Source organism: Desmodus rotundus, chromosome 3 (genome assembly GCF_022682495.2).
Source record: "Desmodus rotundus isolate HL8 chromosome 3, HLdesRot8A.1, whole genome shotgun sequence".
Taxonomy (NCBI): Eukaryota; Metazoa; Chordata; class Mammalia; order Chiroptera; family Phyllostomidae; genus Desmodus; species Desmodus rotundus.
Genome location: NC_071389.1, coordinates 149,841,215 through 149,867,619, shown reverse-complemented (window position 1 = coordinate 149,867,619; position 26,405 = coordinate 149,841,215). Strand labels below are relative to the sequence as shown.

At 34.8% G+C, this 26,405-nt stretch overlaps 2 protein-coding genes across 5 annotated transcripts; both read left to right on the top strand.

Annotated features, from left to right (window-relative positions):
* Nucleotides 1–3,169: 3,169 nt before the first annotated feature.
* Nucleotides 3,170–9,152, top strand: LOC112318271 (olfactory receptor 6C6). Its single transcript, XM_045184040.3, has 2 exons — nt 3,170–3,470; nt 5,620–9,152. The coding sequence occupies exon 2, from the start codon at nt 5,634–5,636 to the stop codon at nt 6,585–6,587; it is 954 nt and encodes a 317-aa protein (XP_045039975.2). The 5' UTR covers nt 3,170–3,470; nt 5,620–5,633; the 3' UTR covers nt 6,588–9,152.
* Nucleotides 9,153–20,123: 10,971 nt separating this feature from the next.
* On the top strand, nt 20,124–25,030 carry LOC112318272 (olfactory receptor 6C1). Of its 4 annotated transcripts, XM_045184365.3 has the most exons (4): nt 20,124–20,362; nt 20,919–20,991; nt 23,226–23,347; nt 23,726–25,030. In XM_045184365.3, exon 4 carries the CDS (start codon nt 23,761–23,763, stop codon nt 24,718–24,720), a length of 960 nt encoding a protein of 319 aa, XP_045040300.1. In that variant the 5' UTR covers nt 20,124–20,362; nt 20,919–20,991; nt 23,226–23,347; nt 23,726–23,760; the 3' UTR covers nt 24,721–25,030. The 4 variants fall into 4 exon arrangements, with proteins under 4 accessions (XP_045040300.1, XP_045040299.1, XP_045040301.1 ...); XM_045184364.3 differs by lacking the exon at nt 20,919–20,991; XM_045184366.3 differs by lacking the exon at nt 23,226–23,347.
* The last annotated feature ends 1,375 nt before the right edge of the window (nt 25,031–26,405 follow it).

The window sequence follows — 26,405 nt, the reverse complement described above, 5'->3', positions numbered from 1 at the left end:
TGCTAGCCTTAACAGAACTCCCTTGTATGTTACTATCTGTTTCTCCCTCTTGCTTTTCAGATCCTCTCTTTGTCTTTAAAATTTGGCATTTTAATTATGATGTGTCATGGAGTAGGCCTCTTTGGGTTCATCTTGATTGTGCTTCCTGAACTTGTAGGGCTTTTCCCCTTTCCAGTTTAGGGAAGTTTTCTGTTATTATTTTTTCAAATAGGTTTTCTATCCCTTCCTCTTTCTATTCTGGAATTCCTATGATTCGAATGTTGTTGCATTTCATGTTGTTCAGCCATTCCCCTTAAGTTATCTTCATATTTTTTAGTCTTTTTTTTTAGTGCTGCTCCTTTATCTCGGTATTTCTTTCTACCTTGCCTTATAGCTCACTAATTTCATCCTCTGCTTCATCCAGCCTGCTTGTAATTCTTTCAAGTGTATTTTTTATTTAAGGTATTATATTCTTCATTTCTTCTTGGTTCTTGTTTATAGTTTTTATTTCCGTTTCATGCTGTTTTATTTCCCACTCATTTCTTTGTAGTTTTCACTGAGTGCCTTGAGTATCCTTATATCCATTCTTTTTAATTCTGTGTCTGATGATTTGCTTGCCTCCATTTCATTTAGCTTTTTTACTAGGGATTCTTCAATTCTATTCAACTGCAGGTTCTTTCTTTGCCTCCCCATTTGAAGTGAATCTTTGTTTGTTTCTGAGATTCTGGATGCTCTGCTTTGCCAGCTGTCCTGTGGGGTAAACATCTGTGATAGGGGTTCTGTGGGACTCAGTAGTATGGTCTCTTTGATCTCCTTGTCTGGTGCTCTAGGGTTGCCCTTTCTTCCATTTGTGTGGGCTCTTTTGTTATACTTGGGGTTTACCTGTTGGGAGCTTCTTTGTAGGTGGATTCTTCCCTCCAATGGGCTTACTAGAAGTCACAACTCCCACCTTGTCTTGTATGCTGTTGTGAAAGTGTTGGTTAACAAACCAGCATTAGCAGACAACCAAATCTATGCCAACCAAAAGAACCACCCCCACCGCATCAGCAATCTCAACTGCAATTGCACTAAGATTTACAAAGGTAAGAGAGATTGTGTATATTATAAGATATGTCAAAGAGAGTATGAGATGACTAAAGAGGGGAAAATGTTATTGTGTGGTAAGAAGGAGGAGATTTGATAAGAGCTGGGATAGAACTGAAATGAAGAAAGGGAGAGAACAAAATTTAAAATGTAATCAAAACACGAAAGGGCAATTAGAACATTAGGGTAAGAATAGGGAAGAGTATACTATGAGATTTGAAGTAAAATTGAAAATGAACTGGAACAATGGGAGCAAAATTGCAAAAACACCACAGCAGGGTCAATAGCAATGGCAGCTGAAAACCCAACAGCCACTGTTTAAAAAAGGTGGAAAAGAAATGACTCTTATGAGAGGGGAAAAAGAATGTGAGCTGACTTAAGAGCACTTATGTGAGGTTAGATGGAAAAGAAATAGTAAGAGTAAAAGGGACAGAAACTTGGTGTAGTGTGAGAGAAAATAAAGTTTACAGCAACAGTAATAAAGCTCAGGAAGATGGCAAAATGGATTAAGACCAGGGAAGGGTGCTGTGTGGGATTTGGAATAACAATAGTGTGATAAGAAATATATAATGTGAATAAAAAGAATAAAAAGTAAAAGACCAAGAGTAATGAATTATTTGAAATACAAGTGAAGTGAAAGAAGAATTAAAATGCAATATGAAAGGAAGAATAAAAAAGTGAACAATAAAAACAAACAAACAAAAAACTAAATAAACAGAAAGAAGAAAGAGAAATAAAAAAAATGCAAGCTCTGCTGAAGGGCAAAGTGAAATTTATCTAAGCTGTTGGTGTTCACCTTCTGACTTCTTTCTGGATGTCTCTGGTTTTCTCTTAGCTCCAGATCTTACTGTCTTACTCTTGAGAGAAAAAAAAACCCAACTGCCCATCTGGTTTTATAGATCTTCCTGGTTCCTGTAGGCAGGGAGGGATGGGCTCTGTTTTTTCCTTTCTTGTGGTTCCGCAAGGATGGGGGCTTAGGCTGGGCTACAATAATCACAGGTGCCCAGTTTCCAGCCCACGCCTTCAGAGCACTGTGTGATCTGTATTCTCCACTCTGCGAATCTGCGCCCAGCTGGAGCTGATAAGCCACCTCACTTTGCACCCCTTTGATCAGTCCATGAGGTGCACTGAGTGGGACCAAATTGCATTCTCATTCCTCCCTCTTTGTTGGCTAGGCCACTGCACATGCAAGGTCCCTGCACTGAGCACCTCAGTCCCTCTTTTGAAAAAAGCTCTTTGTGTGCCACTGCCACTCTGAGGCTTTTTTGGCTTTCCACATAGTCCAACCCTCTGAACATTCCAGAGTCCATGTGGGTCATGGCCCGTCACCGCCCACCGCCTCTTCCAGCTCCAGGTGTGACCAAGATCCCCCCAATTTTCTGGCAATGTTCTGGGCCGGTGACTGCGACCTCAGCCTCAGTACTAGGTAGGCTATGTGTTGTTTGCTACCTTCCCTGCCCCGCCACCAGTGACTTTATGCATCCAGGTCTCTCCTGGCAAGGGTCTTGGATTTCCCCACCCTGGGAGGGGAGGGAGATAGGCTGCTATCCCTGACTGGGCTCTGGACCAGTGTACCTGTGGCAGCCTTAGTCTCGGCGGCCAGGCCCAGAGACCTTCCCATGGGTGTATAAAACCTCCTTACCGCCCATTTTGAAGCATCTTCTGCACACTTTGGCTTCCAAACTTTTTATTGGCTAAGATTCTGTTGGCTGTTCACTTTGCTTTTTAGACAATCTGCTAAGTGTCCCAGTTGGGTGCACAAGCAAGTGGGCTCAGCTCCCACCTACATAGCTACCATCTTCGACCTCTTTTTCATGTTGTCTTAGAACTATGAAATAATTGATGTTTTTGTTATATATTTTTAGTTTAAAAAAAGAAAAAGCTGAGTGGATTTTTTTTATTGGCACACAATTAGTACTTTCTGAATACCAGTCTCTAGGGAAATATTTTAATCCTTTTTTTTGCTGATTTCAACAGATTGCCATGTGTCCCTATTGAGCAAAATGATAAAGTTTAATTAGAATCATGGGATATGTTAAATTTCTGTGCTTAACTGTTGGGTCTCTTACTAGATTTTAATCTATAAGACTTCCAGTTAAAGCTTAAGGAAAGCTTCCTGAAAATTTAACCAAACTGGAAGGGATGATAGAGATTCATCAATGTTCTTTAATATCTGAATATTGAGATATGTAGTAAATATAAACCTAAGTGAAAAAATGGGAAATATTTTCAAAAATAAATAAAACACATTTCACATTTTATTCAAATATTTTTAAAGAAAATATTATTTTACATCCATTTAATAATTGAATAAAGTTTTGAAATGACCATTATCACCCTTAATTTAGTTAGTTTATATATTCTACTAAAGACCAAGACAAAAAAGAAAAGCCAATGTCCTGTGTAAGGTAAGTCAATTTAACTTTTAACTTTTTAATTTTTTGATTCAGAAGTTAAAAGATATTTTGAAGCACATGAGATTTAAATTTGCTTTTAAATTGTTTTATTTATCCATTCCTTTTGATGAAGGAAAAATTATTTTATAATTTTACTATATTTATAAAATATAATAATGTAATTTTTCATATATAAATGACAAATTCATTCTATCTAACTCTATAAACTTTAACTTCATTGGATGAATCATAGAGGAAAAATTAAGGAGCAGATATTTTACATCTTGAGGAAATCTAACAAAACATTTACACCCAGTTCAAGGTTAAAGGCAATTTGTGTGTTTAACAAAACTAAGAGCATTATGAATAATAGGAAACAATGATGAAATAATGTTTCTCTAGTTATATTTAGTCTACCATGTCATGCAATTCCACAGATAGTAAAATAATGTAGATTTATATTTTAATGAAAGGAAATTGACTAATGAAAAAACAAGGGACAATCAAATAAAAAATATTTATGTTTGAATACAAGGACTAATATTATTCATGAACAATAGATTAAAACTGTTGGTAAGCATTCATCTGTCTAATCCCAAAATTCTAGGGATTCAATAGCTTTAAAAATGTGTGAATAAAATATCATCTAGAAAAATAGAGGAATATATTTGAATGAACTTAATTGAAAAGAAAAGGAAAATACTTATGTGGCATTTGGTTTCTTCTATTACAGCTTTATTTAATTTTTTTTCATGCTTAGAAAGTGTATTATTTAAGAATGTAAAATTTTGACAACAATTTTTCCTGGACTTCAAGATTGAGGTTTTCCCACCCCCCACCCCCACATAAATAGCAACAAAATTAACTACTGAAATTTGTCAAAGTAAGGAAAGTGATTTTAAAAGAAAATGTAACTGCTCCTGAAGAGATCCCTAAATCTTTATAAACTTAAAAATATATACCTGTTGAAGCAGTAATATTTTTTGCCTACACTACACCCTCAGTTCCTACCTAGAAAAATTCATTGCACATAGAACTAAATAAATATTTATCAAATGAGTGAATGATTGAGAGTCACTATAGTTTATATTTTTATATCAGTTAAGTCCATTTCATCCAAGGTCCTGTTCAATGCCACAATATCTTTGTTGATATTTTGTTTAGAAGATTTGTCCATCTTTGACAGTGGGGTATTAAAATCCCCTACTATAATTGTGTTGCTGTCATATCTTTCTTGAAGTCCTCCAAGATTTTCTTTATGTATTTGGGTGCTCCTATGTTATAGTTTATATTTTTAAATAGGGGTAAAAAAGAAAACTTTTTGAATATCATCTGTCAATTCTCAACATTGGCTAAGACAAAGAGTCTTGCTGTACTACAAAAAATATAATTAATAAAAACAAGTTATAATTAATAACTATGAAATATTGCTATAACACTAGCCAGTGACAAGAACTGTGACTGTGCTTAAACTCATTTTATACTCAAATGAAAAGCTATGGCTTCTTAATGTAATTTTAATGTAATCTGCACAACCATAAATAAGGTAATATGCAACTATTATAAATTAAATAAATAAAGATTAAAATATATAAAGACCAATTTCTGTTCTTCTGTTTATTTCCTACATCATCCATGATAGAGTCACTTTTAATAATTTACAGGGAATTTTTGAAGTGTCGAATCTAGAGGCCATTGATAAAATATATGAATAGGAGTTAAAAACATTTAAAGAAAATGACATAAAAATGTAAGAAAGGATATATAAAATGGGACTTGGTGATGAATAAATGGAATAAAATTACTTGAAATATCTGTTAAATTTAGAAAATAGAAAATACACACTGTTTAAAGAGTCTGTTAGGATAAAGTCTTTGAAAGCTAGATCAACATTAAATAATGGAGCTAAATTTTGAATGATAAGCAAGCCCCCTATTAAGTGATAAGCAAGACTTATTTCAATCTAGCCAATCTAAAAAAACAGTATTTTTGTAAAAATGTTTGATGGTAGAGGACAGATTCATTTTGATGAACTCAAAGTTGATTGGTGAAAATATATGCACTTAATTAATTATCTGAATGTGGGACAACCAATGGCTAACGATAAAGAAAACTATTTTCTCACTTCTGATTTAAATTTTGTTTTCTCTGTGTTTAACAGGAATAAAAAGATAAATGAACAAGTCAACAGAAATAGAGTTCATTTTGCTTGGACTGACAGATGACCCTGTGTTGCAAATTGTGATTTTCCTGTTTCTATTTTTCAACTACATCTTGAGCCTGACGGGGAACTTAATTATCATCCTCCTCACCATGCTGGATCCCCGTCTCAAGACTCCAATGTATTTCTTCCTCCGAAATTTCTCCTTCTTAGAGATTTCATTCACAACCGTCTGCATTCCACGATTCTTAATAAGCATTCTGACTGGAGACAAAACAGTTTCCTACAATGGTTGTATAACTCAATTGTTCTTTTTTCTTTTATTAGGAGTTACAGAGTTTTACCTTCTGGCTGCCATGTCCTATGACCGCTATGTTGCCATCTGCAAACCCCTGCATTACTCCACCATCATGAACAGCAAAGTGTGCTCTCAGCTTGTGGTCAGCTCTTGGGTAACTGGATTCCTAATCATATTTCCCGCTTTGGTCTTGGGACTCAAGCTCGATTTCTGTGATTCCAAAACTATTGATCACTTCCTCTGCGATTCTTCTCCTATGCTGCAGATCTCTTGCACAGATACACATGTTATAGAACTGATGGCCTTTGTCTTAGCTGTGGTGACACTTGTCACTTTGTTGTTAGTGGTCCTCTCCTACATGTACATCATCAAAACCATTCTAAAATTCCCTTCTGTTCAACAACGAACAAAGGCCTTCTCCACTTGTTCCTCACACATGGTGGTTGTCTCTATTACTTATGGGAGTTGCATCTTTATGTATGTGAAACCTTCAGCAAAGGAAAGGGTGACTTTAACTAAAGGCGTAGCTGTGCTCAATACCTCTATTGCTCCATTACTAAACCCCTTCATTTACACTCTAAGGAACCAGCAGGTGAAAGAAGCTCTCAAGGATATGCTTCGAAGGTTTTGCCATTTTGAGAACAATGAGACAAAATTGGGATGTAAGTAATATGTTGTGGAAACATGAATGGGGAAACTGCAAACAATTTCCAGTTTATTAGTTCATAGCTATGCTATCTCTCCCCTCAATTATTTATATGATATTAGATTTACCAAGTCTTCCTGATCTCTGTACTTCTCTCTATTCTTCCTGAAGAAATCTTTTCACTCTTTAGTGGTAAACTGCTGTCTTCAATACAGAATATTAAATTCCATTTTGACTAGAAATATTTCTTCCTGTAAATGATACCTTGAGGTACTGAATGCTTTCAAAAAAATAAATCTTGCTATATATATGTAGTTAATTATTTCAACATATGTGTGCTAATTGCTAAGCATTGTAAGTGCTCTTAAGTATCTTTTCTGGTAAAACTGTGAGAGACAAACTCAAAATCTGTTCATTGTTACAACATGTAATAATTGTTATTGTAATAAAAAAGAAAGATTAAATAATTAAAAAATCAAATTAGCCTTTCGAAAAATAATGTTTATGCTAAAACTTGAAAGATGAGTACATAAAAGATTCAAGGGTTCTCTAATCAGGGGTATAAAAGTGACAAGGAACTGAGATTCTAATAAATAAGTTTCAACTGGAGAGTTACAATGAGTAAGCACATGACATTTGTAAATATTATTAGTTATTGTTTTGTATAGAAATAACTGAACTCCAGGCTTTGATTAAAATTGCTCATTTCACATTATAGTATTAGGTATATGAATGATAGTAACCAATGAAAGAAATTTAGGTATAGTCTACTTATATATGAGTTTGGGGATATTTCCATATATTTTAAGCTATCTGTAAACTAAAAATGCCTGATCCATTCTGGTTGTATCAGTTTACTGATACAAATTTAATAAGAATACCTAACATAAAAGTACATACAATTATTTTTTTAAAGATTTTATTTATTTATTTTTAGAGAGAGGGGAAGGGAGGGAGAAAGAAGGGGAGTGAAACATCAATGTGTGGTTGCCCTTTGCTCACCCCCAACTGGGGACCTGGGCTGCAACCCAGGCATGTGCTCTGACTGGGAGTCAAACCAGTGACACTTTGGTTCACAGGCCCATGTTCAATTCACTGAGCTACATCAGCCAGGGCCGTATAATTATTTTAAATGAGTGGATTTGGACAAATATTGGCAGTCATGTATTAATAGAGACAGAAGACATTTACATTATACTAAATATTTCCCTTTGCCTATTCCCAGTTATTTTCCCACCCCCACGCTTGCCATTGGATGCAGGTACCCAGTGTTGTCTTTCAGTCACTGAAGATTAGTTTTGCCTTTTCTGGATTTTTTTTTTTGCATTTTTTTCATAGCTTTTTATTGTTGTTCAGTTACAGTTGTCCCACCTTTTTCCCCATTGCTCTCCTCTGCCTGTGCCCCCCCACTTCCACAGTCAATCCCTCTCATTGTCCATGCCCATGAGTCCTCTATTCATGTTCCTTGACTTGCCCTATCCCCCTCCCTCTCCCAAAGAAATCACAAGTCATGAAGTTTACGTCTGGGTTTAGTTCCTCAGGATAATGTTTTTAGCTGCACGCATACTATTGCATGCATTCATTCCTTTTTGCTAATTTGATTTAGTAGAATCTCTGGTGACTGTGTCATAGGTTGCTTTTTCTCTCCTATTCCCACACCTTGATAATTTTGTTCTCTGAGGAATCTTTTCCAAAGACTGACTCACTTACTTTGATCAGGGTTAAAAATCAGTATATACCGTGTTCTGAAATGCCAATCATTGAAAGCCTCTATCATCCCAAAATGTCCTTTGAAATAAGTTGTTTGAGAGGGAAATAGATTGAAAGCAGTTGCTACTCCATGTATTGGTGACTCTACTCTTCCCTTCCTATTCTCCAAGGTAGTTGGAGCATTAGGAATGTGCCTAGAGGGAGAAAAAGTAGGATACACCTAGAGGAACGTCATTGACCATTTTATTGCTCATTGTAGAAGCCCATCTCAGTTCCAAATTGATTTCTATGGTATCTATGCAAAAGGCTTCAGAAATCAACCTTCTTGTAAACAGCTAGGGGAACCATGTTTGAACACCTACTAGAATGTTGAGGAAAATGATATCAAAGATCTCATGTTGAAGCCCTGTGGAGACTGGTTCAGGAAAGCTTGTGGGAAATGGCAGTGGCTCTCAGAAATTTCTGTGAAAGCATCTATCAATAGTCTCAGCAGTAAAGGAGGTATTTCTCACATACTAAAAAACCACTGTGGGTCTCCCATCTGCTCACCAGTCTGACCACAAACACTTCTGGAGAATCAAAGTCTCTGCTTCTCTTCCAACTTTCAAATTTGCAAAGAGTCTTCTCACTGACAAACTCTAAATTTGAACCATACAAGGAAGAGAATGCTGGGAAATGGTATCCTGATTTCCCCTGCAGCTATAGAACAACTTGGAAACTGATTTATAATGAGATGGAAACATACAGTTCAATGTAGATACTTTGAAAATAACAACAACACCACAAAAAAACCATGATCTCAGAAATTGCAACTCATTGCTGTATTACTGGTTCTGTTCAAAGAGTGATGTCAGTGGTGGTTACCAGGGAGAAGGGGAGTGGGAGGATTAGTGAAGGGAAAAGGGGGTCCAATATATGGTATAGAAGATCTATACCATAGATCTTTGGATGATGGACACACAGTGCAATATACAGATGATGTATCATAGAATTGTACACTTGCAACCTATATTTTCTTATTAACCAATGCCACACCAATAAATTTAATTAAAAAGTAAAAAGAAACCCATGGTGATGTCAGCATTAGGGACAAATTAAGTGAGATGAGATTTATTTTGCACTTTCTTGTTCAGTTTACTCCCATTTAGGAGAGTATTTAAAGATTCTAACATTATGGATACTTCAATTCATGTAATACATTTGTATTACTTCAGATGCCTTTGGCACCCTTGTTGAAAAGTATGTTTCTACAAGGCATAGCAGATGTGTTTCATACAGAGGAAAAAATGAGAAAAAAGCACAATAAAAGTAGGAAAATAAATTATATTACCACTAACGCAATTCTTTTTCCCAGGAGGCTAGGATGAGTCCAGCACACATAATTACAATTTTTATGTGGTGAGAACATTTTTTTTGAGATGTAAATTCAAAAAAATTTAAAATTTATTATCTTTTTTATTGTTGTTCAAATGCAGTTGTCTCCATTTTCCCACCACCACTTTCCCTTGCCCCACCTACCCCACCTCCCACCCTCAATCCTATCCCTCCCTTTGGCTTTCTCCATGGGTCCTTTACACGTGCTCCTTGATGATCCTTTGCCTTCTTTCCCTTGTTATCTCCCTCCCTCCTCCCTTTTGGTTACTGTCAGTTTGTTCTACTCTCTTTGTCATTTTTAAGTATATAATACCATATTGTAACTATAGTCATCATGCTGTATATAAGATCTTCATATTTATGACTAGAATTTTGTACCCTTTAAACAAACTCTCCCCATGTTCCCACCTTCTAGTTGATGGTAATTTTCAATTTGTATATTTGATTCTGTGATTGACATAGAATCATAAAAATGAGTTTATCTACTATCATATATATGTTTAATATATTATTACAAATATCACATTATCATTTGCTATCAATGCATTATAAAAATTGAGTGGTAAAGAAATTAAACATAAATTAAGACAATATAGTATTGTCATAAATAATGGTATTTTCCTTTCTTTTTCAAAGAATTAAATCAGAAGATGAATAAACAGATGTAGTGATTTCATATGTCAACAAGGAATTTAAATCAGTTTTATTCATATACTTGAATGTTATAGAAATATGATAATGACAATGGTGAAGAAGATGAGGATGATGATAAATATGAAAGTATGTTCATGGAGCTGGTAATGAAAATCATAAGTCACTATCTACATGGTCTGAGAAAAATTACCTGAGATCATTGGCTTGACTTTCTTCAGAGATAAAATTAATACATAAATATGAATGGACATTTTCAGAATGAAAATCAAATGATGCTGTAATTTTACATTATAATGATGTAACCCAGACCCTCAGAAAATGGAGGAGAGATCTGTGTAAAAGTCAGGCTGTTTCAGACATTCTGAAAAAATTATATCTCATCTAGTTGAAATCCAATCTCTGTCCTCCTGTCTTCTCTCCCCCAGATGTCTCTGTCTCTGTCTCTGCCTCTCTCTCTCTCACTCCTTCTCTCTCTCAATTTTTTTAATCCAGAAGTACAATCATGATATGATAAAATTAAAATTTGGGAGTAAATTGTTTCTCTAGAGAAAATATAAAAATTGTTTAATTTAAAAGCAAAATTTAATTCTTAGAATTGCTGTGACTGGGGCTGAAGTGGCTCAGGTCAAAGTAATAATTGATCTAAAATCTCACGCACTTCTTTTCCTCTTGAAATGTACTCCTAGGAAGTCCAGTTGAAAATATAAAGTAAGGGGTAAACTTTCCAATGACATCAACATGTAACTCTGCTAACCAATTTAACTAAGAAAGCCTCCACCAGAGAGATACTAGGAAAATGGGTGGATGAAGTTCAAAGACATGCAATGGGAGAACATCAGCATTCATGTGTAACATTCTGAACAAAGTGAGGGTTTGTGTTGTGGAGTGAAACTCTCAATATCTGGGGATGGAAAGGGCAGGCATCTCCTATTACTGTATTACTTAACAAACACTGAAGAGTAGTAAACTAGAACAACTATAATTAGTTCTAGTTTGAACTAGAATCCTATGGCACTACTTCCAAACCTCAGATAAAGTACAATATTATTATTATTTTTTTGCTTTGGCTTTTTGAGATTAAATTTACTTACAGGTGAACACATTCACACATACATGCATATATACAGGAAAATTTTTCTAAGGTTTGTTCATCCATATAGGTGTTTGTTTTATTATGTTAAAACAGGACCCCAGGAAACCTTGTCTTTTGAGGAAATAGGGGCTGCTTGAGGAAGAGAAATTGTGAAAGGTTGAAGGGAAGACATGGTTATACACCATTTTTCTATGTGATAAGTGGATGACTTAAGGAACTGCTAAAATTTTAAAAACAATTAGAACCTAAGCCATACTTCAATATCTATCAAGTCAGTAATGTATCAAATAATTAATATAACAATTAAATGAAGAACATATATTTTTCTTAGTTCCTCTTGATTCCTCATTTGATAGAGACAGTTGATTCTTTCTGGATAACTATATATTTTTGGATAATTTCTGTGTGACTTAAAACTTTTATAAAGGGATTACAAAATGATTCCTTAAAATCATTCAGTGTGTATTTGTTGAGTGTGGAAATGGAGAGTGAATAAGTAGGAGTAATATTTCTCCCACTCCATTATATCCACAATCCGAAATTTAATAAAACCTCTCATTTCTATTTCTAAATATATCTGACCTGTATTGTAGACCCACTGTCACATTTGCATGCTAAACTTCAAAATTTCTCAATCATTTAAAGCAGTGGTCCCCTCACTTGTCCTCTTGAGTCTAAATTGCCCATATTCGATATAATTTTCAAGAGTAAGCTTCCAAAAAAAAAAAGCTGGATACTAAAGTTCACACCTTATATAAATTTTCAATGAATCTCTTTTTTGGAAGTGTCATGTAAAGAATATCATCTCAGTATAACTGGGTATATATTAAACATTGACAGTATCCCAGACATAATGACTCAGCCATAGAAGAATGGTAACTTAAAATTACATTTGTAACTCTACCTAGGCGACTATTTTTTTTAAAATTTTACTGTTGTTCAAGTACAGTTTTCTGCGTTTTCCCCCCACCCCAGCCCAACCCCCATCCCTCCCTACCTCCCTCTCATTTCCAACCCCTCCATTATTGTCTATGTGTCCTTTATAATTGTTCCTACAAACCCTTCACTCTTTTCCCTGAAATTCCATCTGCTCTCCCCTCTGGTCACTGTCAGCCTGTTCTCAATTTCAGTGTCTTTGGTTATATTTTGCTTCTTTAGTTAAAATACCATCTTCAACAAATGGTGTTGGGAGAGCTAGACAGGTACGTGCAAAAAAATGAAATTCGATAACCAACTTACACCACACACAAAAATAAATTCAAGGTGGATAAAAGACTTAAATAAAAGTCGTAATACCATAAACTCCTAGAGAAGAACATAGGCAGGAAAATCTCAGATATTTCACTCAGCAGTATTTTCACTGATATGTCCCCTAGAGCAAGGGACATAAAGGAAAGAATAAACAAATGGGACCTCATCAAAATAAAAAGCTTCTGCACAGCTAAAGAAAACAGTATTAAAATAAAAAGAGAACCAACCATATGGGAAAACGTATTTGCCAATGATACCTCAGAAAAGGGTTTAATCTCCAAAATATATAAAGAACTCACACGACCCCACTCTAAGAAACAAGCAACCCGATTAAAAAATGGTCAAAGGACTTGAACAAACACTTCTCCAAGGAGGACATACAGAGGGTCCAGAGACATATAAAAGATGCTCAGTATCTCTATCTATCAGAGAGATGTAAATTAAAACCACAATGATGTAGGGGATTTTAACACTCCGCTGTCAAAGATGGACATATCTTCCAAAGAAAATATCAACAAAGATATTGTGGCATTGAGCAATGCCCTAGATGAAATGGACTTAACTGAAATATGTAGAGCCTTTCATCCCAAAGAAGCAAAATACACATTCTTTTCAAATGCATATGGAACATTTTCAAAGATAGACCACATGACAGGACACATAACAAGCCTTAACAAGTTCAAGAAAATTGAAATCATATTAAGCATTTTCTCTGACCACAAGGGACTGAAACTAGCAACAAACCTCAAGGAAAAAACTCCAAAACACTCAAAAACATGGAGATTGAATAGCATGCTATTAAACAATGAGTGGGTGAAGAATGAGATTAGGGAAGAAATCAAAAAGTTTCTGGAAACAAACAAAAACAAACTCACAAAATCCAAAACCTATGGGGCACAGCAAAGGCAGTCCTGAGAGGGAAGTTCATAGCAATACAGGTCTACCTAAAAAGAATAGAAACATTTCAAATAAACAACCTAACCCTACACCTACAAGAACTCGAGGAACAACAACAAAGACAACCCAGAGCAAGTACAAGGAAGGAAGTAACCAAGATCGGAGCAGAATTAAATGACATAGAGACTAAAAGCACAATTGTAAGGATCAATGAATCCAGGAGCTGGTTCTTTGAAAAGATAAACAAAATTGACAAGCCCTTAAGCAGGCTCATCAAGAAAAAAAGAGAGAGGATCCAAATAAACAAAATCAGAAATGAAAGAGGAGAGACTACAATTGATACCAAAATACAAAGAATTGTAAGAAATTACTACGAAGAACTATATGCCAAGAAATGTGAAAACCTAGATGAAATGGACAAATTTCTAGAAAAATATAACCTTCCAAAACTCAATGAAGAAGAAGCAGAAAGCCTGAACAAACCAATAACACCTGATGAAATTGAAACAGTAATAAAAAAGTTTCCGACACACAAAAGCCCTGGACCAGACGGTTTCCCAGGAGAATTCTACAAAGCATTTAAGGGAGAGCTAACCCCCATCCTCCACAGATTATTTCAAAAAATTCAAGAAGATGGAAGACTCCCAAACTCGTTTTACGAAGCCAACATCATCCTAATCCCAAAACCAGATAAGGACATACCAAAGAAAGAAAACTTCAGGCCAATATCGCTGATGAACATAGATGCTAAAATCCTCAACAAAATATTGGCAAACTGCATCCAGCAATTTGCTAAGTGAAATAAGCCAGGCGGTGAGGGACAAATACCATATGATCTCACCTTTAACTAGAACATAATCAACAGAAGAAAAAAGCAAACAAAATATAAGCAGAGACACTGAAGTTAAGAACAATGTAACAATAGCCAGAGGGGAGTGGGGAGGGAATAGTGGGGAGAGGGGTCTACAGGAGCTACTATAAAGGACACAAGGACAAAATCAAGGGGGAGGGTGGAGGTGGGGGAGGGAGGTGGGATTGGCTGGGGTGGGGTGGAAGGATGGGGAGAAAATGCAGACAATTGTAACTGAATAAAAATTTAAAAAAATAAAAAAAATGATTAAGTAAATTGTTAAATATCTAGGAAGACCAACCAAGGAAAAGAGAGAAGAGACAGAAAGTACTACCAGGATGAATGAAGAAGGCATAACTCTGATGTCACAGATAGTAAAAGGAAAATAAGGCAAAATTATAAGCAATACTGTGCTCATAAATTTGATAATTAAATGAAATAGACCAATTCTAAAACATACAAAATACCAAAATTTACAGAATAAAACATGGATATCTCTATATCTATGACAGAATCTATGACAGAATTTGTAGTTGAAATTCTAAAAATAAAATTCTGGGCCCAGTTGGTTTCACTAGTAAGTTCTACCAAACTTTATTTTGTTTTCAAGGAAAAAATTATACTGGACCTGCACAACTCCTCCAGAAATCAGATGAGTAGAGAAAATTTACCAATGTTTTTACATGATTAACAGTATCTAATTTGAAACCAGAAAAACAAAATAAAAGGAGACTGCAGCTTAATATCTCTGAACATAGCTGAAAAATTCTTAACAAAATTTGAATAGTAATTCAAATACAGTAATATATACAAAATATATACATCACATTCAGATTTGGTATTACATATTTTTACTTGCCAGTAGGTATATAAATATATATTAACCAAAGACCAATGTTATGTAGCTTTTAATGGAAATGGACATATGCACAGTAATTGCAATAAAATAAGGTAAAAGCAAAAACTTTTGGAAGAAAGCATCTAATTATGGTTTTGCAGACAAAGAAGATTTCAGAAATTATATGACATTTAGAAGAAACCTTAAGGAGAAGTGTATGTGTGTACAGGTGCATATGGGTGTGTATGTGTGTGCGAGAGAGAATGCCTAAGAATTACAAGAAACTGTGAATATTTGATGAGATCATAGGAAAAGTTCCACAGGACTATTGTTCTAGAAAAGATACCTTCACTCAGGTAATTACTGAAGAGTAATATTAATAACTGTCAAAATAATTATTTGCTTTGGACATTAATGGAAATGTTCTATACTCTTTGCTGTCCAATAGATGAGCCACTAGCTACATTTGACTATTGAGTACTTGAAATATAATTAATATAAGTACTGAATTTGTATAAAATGGTTTTTAAAAACATTTTTTTTTACACTAAGGAAATTGAAGCAGTAATCAGAAAACTCTCAACAAACAAAAGTCCTGAACCTGATGAGTTCACAGGTGAATTTTACCAAACATTCTGGGAACTAACACCTTTCATTCTCAAACTATATCATAAAATTCAAGAGGAGGGAAGGCTCCCAAACTCATTTTAAAAGGCCAGATGAAGACACTAATTCCAAATCCAGATGAAGACACTACAAAGAAAGAAAATTACAGGCCAGTATCCCTGGTGAACATAGATTTTAAAATCCTGAAAAAAATGTTAGCAAACTGAATAGAGCAATGCATCAAAAAGATCATATACCTGGCTGGTGTGGCTCAGTAGATTGAGTGCTGGCCTGCAAACCAAAGGGTTGCTGGTTCAATTCCCGGTCAGGGCACATACCTGGGTTGCAGGCCAGGTTCCCAGTGGGGGACACATGAGAGACAACCACACATTAATGTTTCTCTTACTCTCTTTCTCCCTCCTTTTCCTTATAATTAAGTAAGTAACTAAATAAATAAATAAACAAAATCTTTTAAAAAATTGTATACCATGATCAAGTGGGATTTATTCTGGAAATGCAAGGTTCTTACAACATACAGAAATTAAAAAATGTAATTCACCACATAAACAAAATGAAGCATAAAAACCACATGATCATATCAATACATACAGAAAAAGCATTCAATAAAATCAAGCACCAATTTATGATGAAAGCTGTCAGCAAAGTGGCAATAGAGGAAACATGCCGAAGCATAATGAAGGCCATATATGACAAACACACTGCCAGCAAACTACAAGCTTTCCCACTAAGGTCAGGGACAAGACAGGGATGTCCACTTTCACCTCTCTTATTCAACATAGTACTGGAAGTCCTAGACACGGCAATCAGACAAGAAGAAGAAATAAAAGGCATCCAAATTGGAAAGGAAGAAATAAAACTGTCTTTATTTAATGGACATAAAAGTGATACAGAGGAATATAAAAAGGGATACAAAGTCAACATTCAGAAATTGAAGGCATTTTTTTATACCAACAATGAAATATCAAAAACAGAAATTAGGAAAAAAAATCCCATTTGCAAAAGCAACAAGAAAAATAAAATACTTAGGAATAAACTTAACCAATGAACTAAAAGATCTGTACTCAGAAAACTATACAACACTGAAGAAAGAAATTAAGGAAGAGACAAAAATAGGAAGAATAGACCATGTTCATAGATTGAAAGATTCAGTATCATTAAAATGTCCATACTGCCTCAAACAATCTATAGATTCAATGCAATCCCTATCACAATACCAATGACATATTTCATAGATATAGAACAAATATTTCAAAAATTTATATGAAACCATAAATGACCCCAAATAACCTGAGCAATTTTGAGAAAGAAGAACAAAGTAGTAGGGATCAGAATACCTGATATCAAATTATATTACAAGGCCACTGTGATAAAAAGTATCTGGGACTGGCATAAGAACAGCCACATGGACCAATGGAACATAATAGAGAGCCAAGAAATAAACCCATTCATACAGTCAGTTAATATTTGACAAAGGGGAAGGAACCTAAAATGGAGTGAGAATAGTCTCTTCAATAATGGTGTTGGGAGATCTGCACAAGTATATCCAAAATGATGTTTAACATCATTAGCCATGAGAGAGATGCAAATTAAAACCACAGTGAAATACCATCTCACACTGCTCAGAATGACCATCATTAATAAATCATGAAACAAGTGCTGGAGAAGTTGCAGAGAAAGGGGAACCCTAGTACACTGTTGGTGGGAATGCAGACTGGTGCAGACACTCTGGAAAACAGTAACAAATTTCCTCAAAAAAACTAAAGATAGAAGTGTCTTTTTATGCAGTGATCTACTGCTGGGACAATGCCCTAAGAATCCTTACTTGCCAATTAAAGAACCTATGCACCCTAATTTCATAGTAGCATTATTTATAGTAACCAAGTACTAGCAGCCTAAGTTCCCATCAGTAAAGGAGTGGATCAAATACATTTACACAATGGAATACTACCCAGCAGAAACCTAACCCTAACTCCTATACATCATGACAGCATGGATGGAACTGGAGAGCATTATGCTAAGTGAAATAAGCCTTGTGTTGAAAGACAAATACCATATGATCTCACTTATAACTGAAACCTAATCAATAAAACAAAAAAATGGGCAAAATATAACCAGAGACTTGGAAACAAAGAACAAACTGACAGTGATCAGGGGGAGGGAGGGAGGGGATAGCATGGGAAAGAAGTGGAAGGAGGAAGCAGAGGAACACGAATACAGGACTCATGGGGCTGTTTAGTTCATGGCTAAGAGGATTTCTAACCATCTTCCCACCTCACACTTATCCTCCAGTTTGACTCCTGTGCTTCCAATGTCATTAATATCTTCTCTTCGGACTATTTCCCCATTTTACACCTCTCATGCTCAGATACATGGCTTTTGGAAAGAATTGGTTCTTACTTTGCTTTTGTCACTCTACTCTTCACAGTGGCATTAATGATATGTCCTACATGTGCAGCATTAGCACGATTCTGAGAATCCCGTCTGCTAGTCAGAGGAAATAGTCTGTATATTCATGTATGTCAGGCTTTTGACCAAAGGAAGAGCACTGTTGGCCATATTCACAACACTTCAATTGCCCCCATGTTGAACTGTTAATTTACACCCTGAGTAACCAGCAAGTAAAACAAGGTTTCCAAAATTGGTTCATAAAGTAGTGTTTTCTGGAAATAAATGAAATGAAAGTATGTATTAGCAAGAATGAATGTCATTGTGAATATTCAAGAAAGAAAAAATGAAATTGTAACTTCTGCAGTTTCCCCCTATATGCCTCTCACAGATACCTGCAATGTTGACCTCACTTCCTTAAGTTTTCTTTTTAGCCTGAAAATGACTTTGTTGTGTTTTTCTTTCATGCTGTCTGGTAGTTTCCATGTAATCACTGATTTACATCTGGGCAGTAAACCAGTGGCTGTAGGATATAATATTTTATTGATTTTCCTGAATAATGAAAATCTTTTATATTGTAATAGTTAAAGGAGTATACAGTGTTTTAATCAACTTATTCTTACATTTTCCCTTCTGCTACTAAGATCACAGTTCTTTCATAAAAGTATGTGAAATGTGAAATGAATTAAACATCTGCAACAACCATTTTTTCCATAATATCTGTAGTATCTCTTGAATTATTCCCACTCACCTGATGGACTTGGATATTTATTTTTTGACTTACAAATAATTTTAATTTCATTATATCTTATATTGCTTAGTCATGCTGAAGGCATGTATGTCTTATTTTGTAAACTCTCCTTGTTTATCTGTATTATGTTTAAAATATATAAAAAAAGACTAGGCAGCCATCATTACTCTTATGCTCACTAGGAGTTTGATAGGAATTTCATAAGTAATACTATCTATCTCTTCCATACAGAACACTTATTTTGTATCATATGCTGAGCCAGATATATTTTATACCATATATTATTTAATCTTTACAGCTCTCTATAAGGTTAGACAACATGATGATGATGATGGTGATGATGATGATTTTACAAACTGTAAATTGATACTCAGAAAAGCTAAATAACTTTATGGAGGTCTTGAGCCATAACAGCCAATAAGATAGCTTGATTTGAAAAAACAAAACCCCAAATTCTTAAGAACCTACAAATTGTACAAGCTTTTATTAATGACCTGCACAAATTTACTGGCTTTTTAAACTCACCTTATCTCATTAGGACGTGATTTATTATTAGTAGTCTATCAAAGAAGGTAGTAACTCCTAATATTATACTTAGCATATAAATTACACCATGAATCAATCAAAACAAGAAATCCTTCAACTGACATTCCTGGAGAGCCAGACAGAACAGGAAAAGAAAAAGCATAAACTATTAGCAGTAGTATAGCACCAAAATTTTTTACTGGAAGCCAGATTAAAAATAATAGAGTTAAAAATGTACTTAGCACAATGTGATAGATTACCGGATTTTTTAACAGGCATAGAGTATTAGGTAGAAATTAATATGGGAAACTAAGATATTAGGTTGCTAATCTTTGTCTGAAAAGGAATGTAGAGAAAACCAAACTTCACATTTTGTGTTCGGGATTGCTTGTTGCAATTTTTTCTGTTTCCCTGGACCTTGACCCCCAAGATTCCATGTCAAATTTCAATATTAGTGGTTATTATCCTTTATATTCCTTGGTGTGTTGTGTGTATTCCTGTCCTGACTGAATTAGTCCCCTTGAGCCTGGGTCAGAGAGACTAGATAAAACAGGAAGTAGCTTGTGTGAGTAAAATCTATATAGAAAAGGCACCAGAGAGTTTTAAAACATTTGATATTTTTTCTCTTTTATGTATTTGTTCCTTTTCACTTTCTATGTCAGAGAAATATATTCCCTCAGGATAAAATGGGAAATTTAATACAAAAACATTGGCAGGAAACACAAATTTGTTAAATGAGTGGAAATATTTTCAAAAATGTTGGGCTCCTTGGAATACAACGACAGCTGCCAATGTTTTTCAGTCAGATATTCTGACTGTTAGTGAGCCTTTCTGAAAATCAGAGGTAAGTTGGGCATAAGGAAGACAATGGGGCAAATTCAGAAAACTGTAATAACATAAACAGTAAAATATAGTTTATAAGTAAGTAAGTAAATAAATGAATAAATAAATAAATAAAAGTATTTTACTCACCAAAAAATTCCTTTGAGCTCATAGAAGGAAATATAAGCATATGATAATGTGAGGTATTACTTTTATTAGAACAAGTCAACTAAAAGCAAATCCCTTGTCTGTGGAGACAGCTTAAAATCTTGAGTTGTCATATCCTGGCTAAAAACATCATATACTCAAGTTATATAGTCAATAGTGTACCTAACTATCCATTTATAAAAATGAACCATCTTTTAATGGAATGTTACAACTACATGCCTTTTTTACTGTCTCAGCTCAACCAGAACCAACAATTGCCTAGTATTATAGCTACTTACAAAAACAAAATGAAAACAAAAGACCCTCATTTTTGTTTGAAGACTCTATAGAGGTTAAAAAAAATAAAAAGAAACAATGCTACTTTTGTAACTGGTTTGAAACACGCAGTGGAATTTTCCCATTCTCCTAAGAATGACTGTGACCTGAGGTCGTGAATCTGGGAATGTCTCTGGAGCTGGCCTGCACAGCCCTTTCTGCTTCCACGTAAGTGATGGTGACAATGCCCTCCTCACTGCTCTTGGCTAAAAAATAACCAGACTCCTCTACAAGTATCCTCAATATTTCCTATGCAAAAATCAATATTCCATTCCCTTTGATTTATAAATAATTCAAAGGAAATAATTTCTATCTACTAAGAAACTAGAGTATGTCATTTAAATATTAAGGTCAATAGGCCAAAACCAAAATATGATTATTAAAGTATAACTTGTCAACAGTATGGTGATTGTGGGAGAGAGGAGAGTAAGGGAAATAAATGGTAATGGAAAAATATAATGAAATAATTTTGAGAAAAATGTCAATCATAAGGATAGTATAGCTACTTATTATATATGCATGTGTATATCTGTGAGTTTAAACACACAAGTGAGAAGCCCTGGCCTGGTAGCTCAGTTGGTGAGAATGTCGTTCCCATACACCAAGGTTACAGGTTTGATCTCTGGTCCAGGCACATTCAACAAGCAGCCAATGAATGCATGAATAAGTAGATCAACAAATCAATCCCTCTCTCTCTAATCAATAAGTAAATGTTTTTTTAAAAAGGAGACAATGAAAGTCTCCCAAATCTCATCATTGATTCATCACTTACCAGCTCAACTTTTTTTTATTGTTCTTCAAGTACAGTTGTTTCCATTTTCCTCAATCACTCTCCCTTGCCCAACCCACTCCCAACTCCAATCCTATTCGTGTCCTTTATACACATTCCTTGATGACACTTCCCCTTCTTTCCCTTGTTTTCCCCTTCCCCAACCCTCTGGTTACTGTCAGTTTATTCTTTATTTCAACATCTCTAATTATATTTTGCTTGCTTGTTTGTTTTGCTGATTAGGCAAATTTTAATTAAATTAAATAAGATATATTTGGACTTAAATTTTGTAGCTGTATATATTAAAAAGTGCAAAAAGAGCTAAGTGTATTTTCTTTCATTATATCAATTTAGTCATTCTCTATTAAGTAAACACAGGAAGTTATGATCTCTGTGTCTGAGGATTTCTAATTGAATATAGACTCTGAAGTACTTTATTTAAGAGAACAGATTTTAATTTCAGATAGTCTATGATTATATTTGCCTTTTACCAGTTATATGAATATACCAACGGTACATACCTCCATGAGCCTCAATTCTTTATCTGGGAATAAAAATAGTTTCATGGGTGTGTTAAGGGCTAACTGAGAGAATATATAAAAGTCTTTAGCATTTCACTAAGATAAAAAGTGCTTTTCCTATATCACAATTACTATAAATATCCTTCCCAAAGTTGGGAATTAACTCCAACTAAAAGAAAACTATAGTAAATTAAAAAGCTCTAAACAAGGCATACTAAGCACCACATGATTTGTAGAGCACCTTCACTTACTTTATTTAAGGCATCAAATTATTGAGCAAAAAAGAAAAAAGAGAAACAGCTTATGGATACGGACAACAATGTAGTGATTGTGGGGAGGACGGAGGTTGGTTGCAGGTGAAAGAGGAAGTAAGGGGGCTAAACAGTAATGGAAAAAATATAATTAAGAAAAGCACCTTTGAAATTTTAACTTTATTTAAAAAAATTTAAACATAGGTAACAGTGGTTGATAAAATTATATAAATTTCAATTGCTGGTAGGGACACAAATTGGTACAGACACTATGGAAAACAGTATGGAAGTTTCTCAAAGCATTAGAAATAGAGCTGTCATAGGGCCCAGCAATCCCTCTCCTTAATATCGACCCAGAAAATATGAAAACATTTACATAAAGATATATGCACTCCTATGTTTATTGTAGGATTATTTGTTACAGTCACCTTTATTTTGAACAGAGAAAACTGGAGTTTCAAGAAATTAAGTAATTCATCTAAAGTCAAAATCCATTAAGCAGCCCATTTGTATTTTAATCCAGATTTCTCTAACTGCCTAATCCATATACCTTCTATGATAATAAATTACCTTAGAGTGCCATAAATAATAAACTGATAACACTTTGATTGCATAATTTTTTATTAATTTACTTTTTTTCTTGTTGAAATTGTAGATGGCTAGCTAATGAATTAAAAGTGTGAGGTTATTAGTTGATATTCACAATAACCCCTGCAGATATGTGTTACTATTTCTAAAATTATTATTGAATGTGATTGATGATATCCACTTTCTCTTTATTTGCTTCTATGAACACTAACATGAATGCTGGGAATTGAATTTGCTCATCATTATTGAAATGACAAAATATAAATTATGCAGACTTCACCAGGAAAGTAGTCACCTAAAATAATTGTAGAAAAAAGTAAACAGCATCTAGTTAAAATAACCCTTCCTAACACTTGATGGGTCTTCCTGCGGACTCTTTGTGTCATTCAAGACAAGTAAGTTACTTTTCTATGAATTAAATTTATTGGGGTGGACATTGGGTCACAAGATAATATAGGTTTCAAGTGTACATTTCCCTGATACATGAATCTGTACCTTGCATTGTGTGTCCAATACCCAAAGTGAAACTATCCTCTGTCACCATATATTTAAGCTCCTTTACTACCCCTTCCAATTCCCTTCCTTCCCTAGTTACCACCATACTGTTGTCTGTATATAAGAGAGAAGAAATCAAAGGACCATAGCTATTATAGGTTCCCTTTAAATTTCCCCCGATGGTAAAGTAACATACTATTTCAGCCAAATTCTGGTTCCACACATGGATAGTTCTTAATCCACAATTCATGACGTGTTCCTTGTGTTTTCTCCTGTAGATCTGGCAGGAGGAAAACAAAAAAGTAACTGAAGAATGAGAAACCATACAGAAGTAACAGAATTCATCCTCCTGGGACTGTCAGATGACCCAAAGCTTCAGGTGGTGATCTTTGTCTTTCTGCTCTTCACCTACATGCTCAGCATCACTGGAAACCTGACCATCATAACCCTTACCCTGCTGGATTCCCATCTCCAGTCCCCTATGTATTTCTTCCTCAGAAATTTCTCCATGTTGGAGGTTTCATTCACAACTGTTAGTATACCTAAGTTCTTGGGCACCATTATTTCAGGGGATAAAACCATTTCCTTTAATGATTGCATTGCTCAGTTATTTTTTTTCATTCTTTTGGGAGTCACTGAATTTTACCTTCTGGCTGCCATGTCCTATGATCGCTATATTGCCATCTGCAAACCTCTGCATTACATGACCATCATGAATCGAAGAATCTGTATACTCCTTGTCTTCTCTTCCTGGCTAGTTTCATTCTTAATCATATTCCCTGCACTCATGTTCCTCTTGAACCTCGATTACTGCAGATCAAATATTATTGACCATTTTACCTGTGATTATTTCCCCCTGCTGCAACTTTCTTGTTCAGAAACAAAATTTCTAGAGATAATGGGGTTCTCCTGTGCTGTGTTTACTCTGATGTTCACGTTGGCGTTGATATTTCTGTCCTATCTCTATATCATCAGAACGATTTTAAGAATTCCTTCTACTAGTCAGAGGACAAAGGCCTTTTCTACATGTTCCTCTCACATGATTGTCATCTCCATCTCTTATGGCAGCTGCATTTTTATGTATATTAAACCTTCAGCGAATGATAGGGTGTCCCTGAGCAAGGGAGTTGCTGTGCTGAACACCTCAGTAGCACCCATGCTGAATCCTTTTATTTACAGCTTAAGGAACCAGCAAGTCAAGAAAGCCTTTATGAACATGGTGAGGAAGACTCTTTCTCACAAGCAAATTAAAAAATGTGGCATAATGAATTAGAGACACATTGTAGTAAAATTGAAATATAAACATGAAATTTCACTAGCTTCTTCAAGTCACAGTAAACTCCCTGTCGTTCTTGTTTATTCTCTTTGTTTTTTCTGTTTGTTTTATATACTTACCATTTAATTTAAATTACTTTTCTTTTGTCTTTCTGACTTTCATTCTACTGAACTTGTCAAAAATTTTAATTTAATATGTTATTTATGTATAGTTGGTATAGATCTTAGGTTGATAATGTAAATTTCAGGTATAAAATAACTCAACTTCTTAAACAATAATGATGTTTAAAAGTGAAATTATATGTTGAGTTTTGTTTAGGAAAAAATAACCACCAGGATCCCACCCAGCTCTTTGTTCCTCAGCAGCTTTCAGGCATCAACAGTAAGTTAGTTCCCATCAGGGCTCCAAGATCATCCAGGAGTGTCCAACCCTTTGGCATCTCTGTGCCACAGTGGAAGAAGAAGAGCTGTCCTGGGCCACACATTAAATACATTGTGACATGTAGTCACAAAAAGATCTCATAATGTTTCATGTAAATTTATGATTTTGTATTGGGCCACATTCACAGACATGCTTGGGCTACATGTGGCCCAAAGGTTGCAGGTTGGACACCCTGGCAGACACCAGTGCTTGGACAGCCCCTGGAAAACCCAAATGTTGTACACAAGTTCTACTCTTCTCCTTTCCTCCAGAGGAGGGGCCACTGAGCAATATTGGCCTCAATGTACTGCTGTAAATAGGTGAAGCATAAACTATTCAGAAAATCCTTTTATAATGTCATACCTTCTTTACATGAAATCCTTCTAAATTAGTTGAATATCACTTTATGGCCTAGAATATAGTAGTCATGTTTGTAATCATTCCTTGACCATTTGAAAATTATGTATAATGACAGTTGAGTGCAGTGTTCAATATGAGTCAACTAGGTCAAGTTTATTAATCACATGATTTAAATTTGTACTTTTAATGTTTGTGTCATTACTGAGCTATTTAAATCTCCTTATACAATTATGGGGTGGTTTCTTTCTCTTTGTAGTTATATCAATAGCTTCTTTTTTAAAAATATTAACACTGTGTTTTTATACAGACACAAATTTGAAACTGACATATCTTCTCTGGAACATGACTTTTCTTATCATTAGGCTAAACAGCAATTCCTCTTTTTATGCAGTGCACTTTTTTTCAGTAACATCTACATTGACTAATATTTATGAAGCTATACACAAGCATTTTTAAAAAATATTGCTTACATCACATATTTAATTTATCAGTCATTTGCTTTGAGTGGATGCTAGCATATTGTACAGAACATCTGTGACTCAGTACATATTTTTATTTCTTTTTACCTAGGTTAGGTACTCCCAACAAGGCCATATATGTGGACAGAGTAAGAGAATATAAATACAGGAGGAATTTGTTTCAAAGGAGTCTGAGTTATCTGTTCATAAGCCTTACTTGTGCCTTGTCAACCTGCTCAATTCTGTTCTCCTAAGTATATCTCCCTTTGACGATAGATTGTTGCTGTGAATGACCAGCATTATAACTCAGAGTCCAAATACACTCACACCAATTATAGCAAGCTCAAATCTAATTGTCAACTGTTGATGACCTATGGTTTCACCTGTAGTCTCTAACAGGTTGCAATAGTAAGCCAGGAAGTGATCTTCCAAAGGAAAATGTAC

Bases quoted from the DNA above. Each gene is read 5' to 3' on its own strand.
- LOC112318271 (XM_045184040.3), top strand. From the start codon at position 5,634: ATGAACAAGTCAACAGAAATAGAGTTCATTTTGCTTGGACTGACAGAT.
- LOC112318272 (XM_024575451.4), top strand. From the start codon at position 23,761: ATGAGAAACCATACAGAAGTAACAGAATTCATCCTCCTGGGACTGTCA.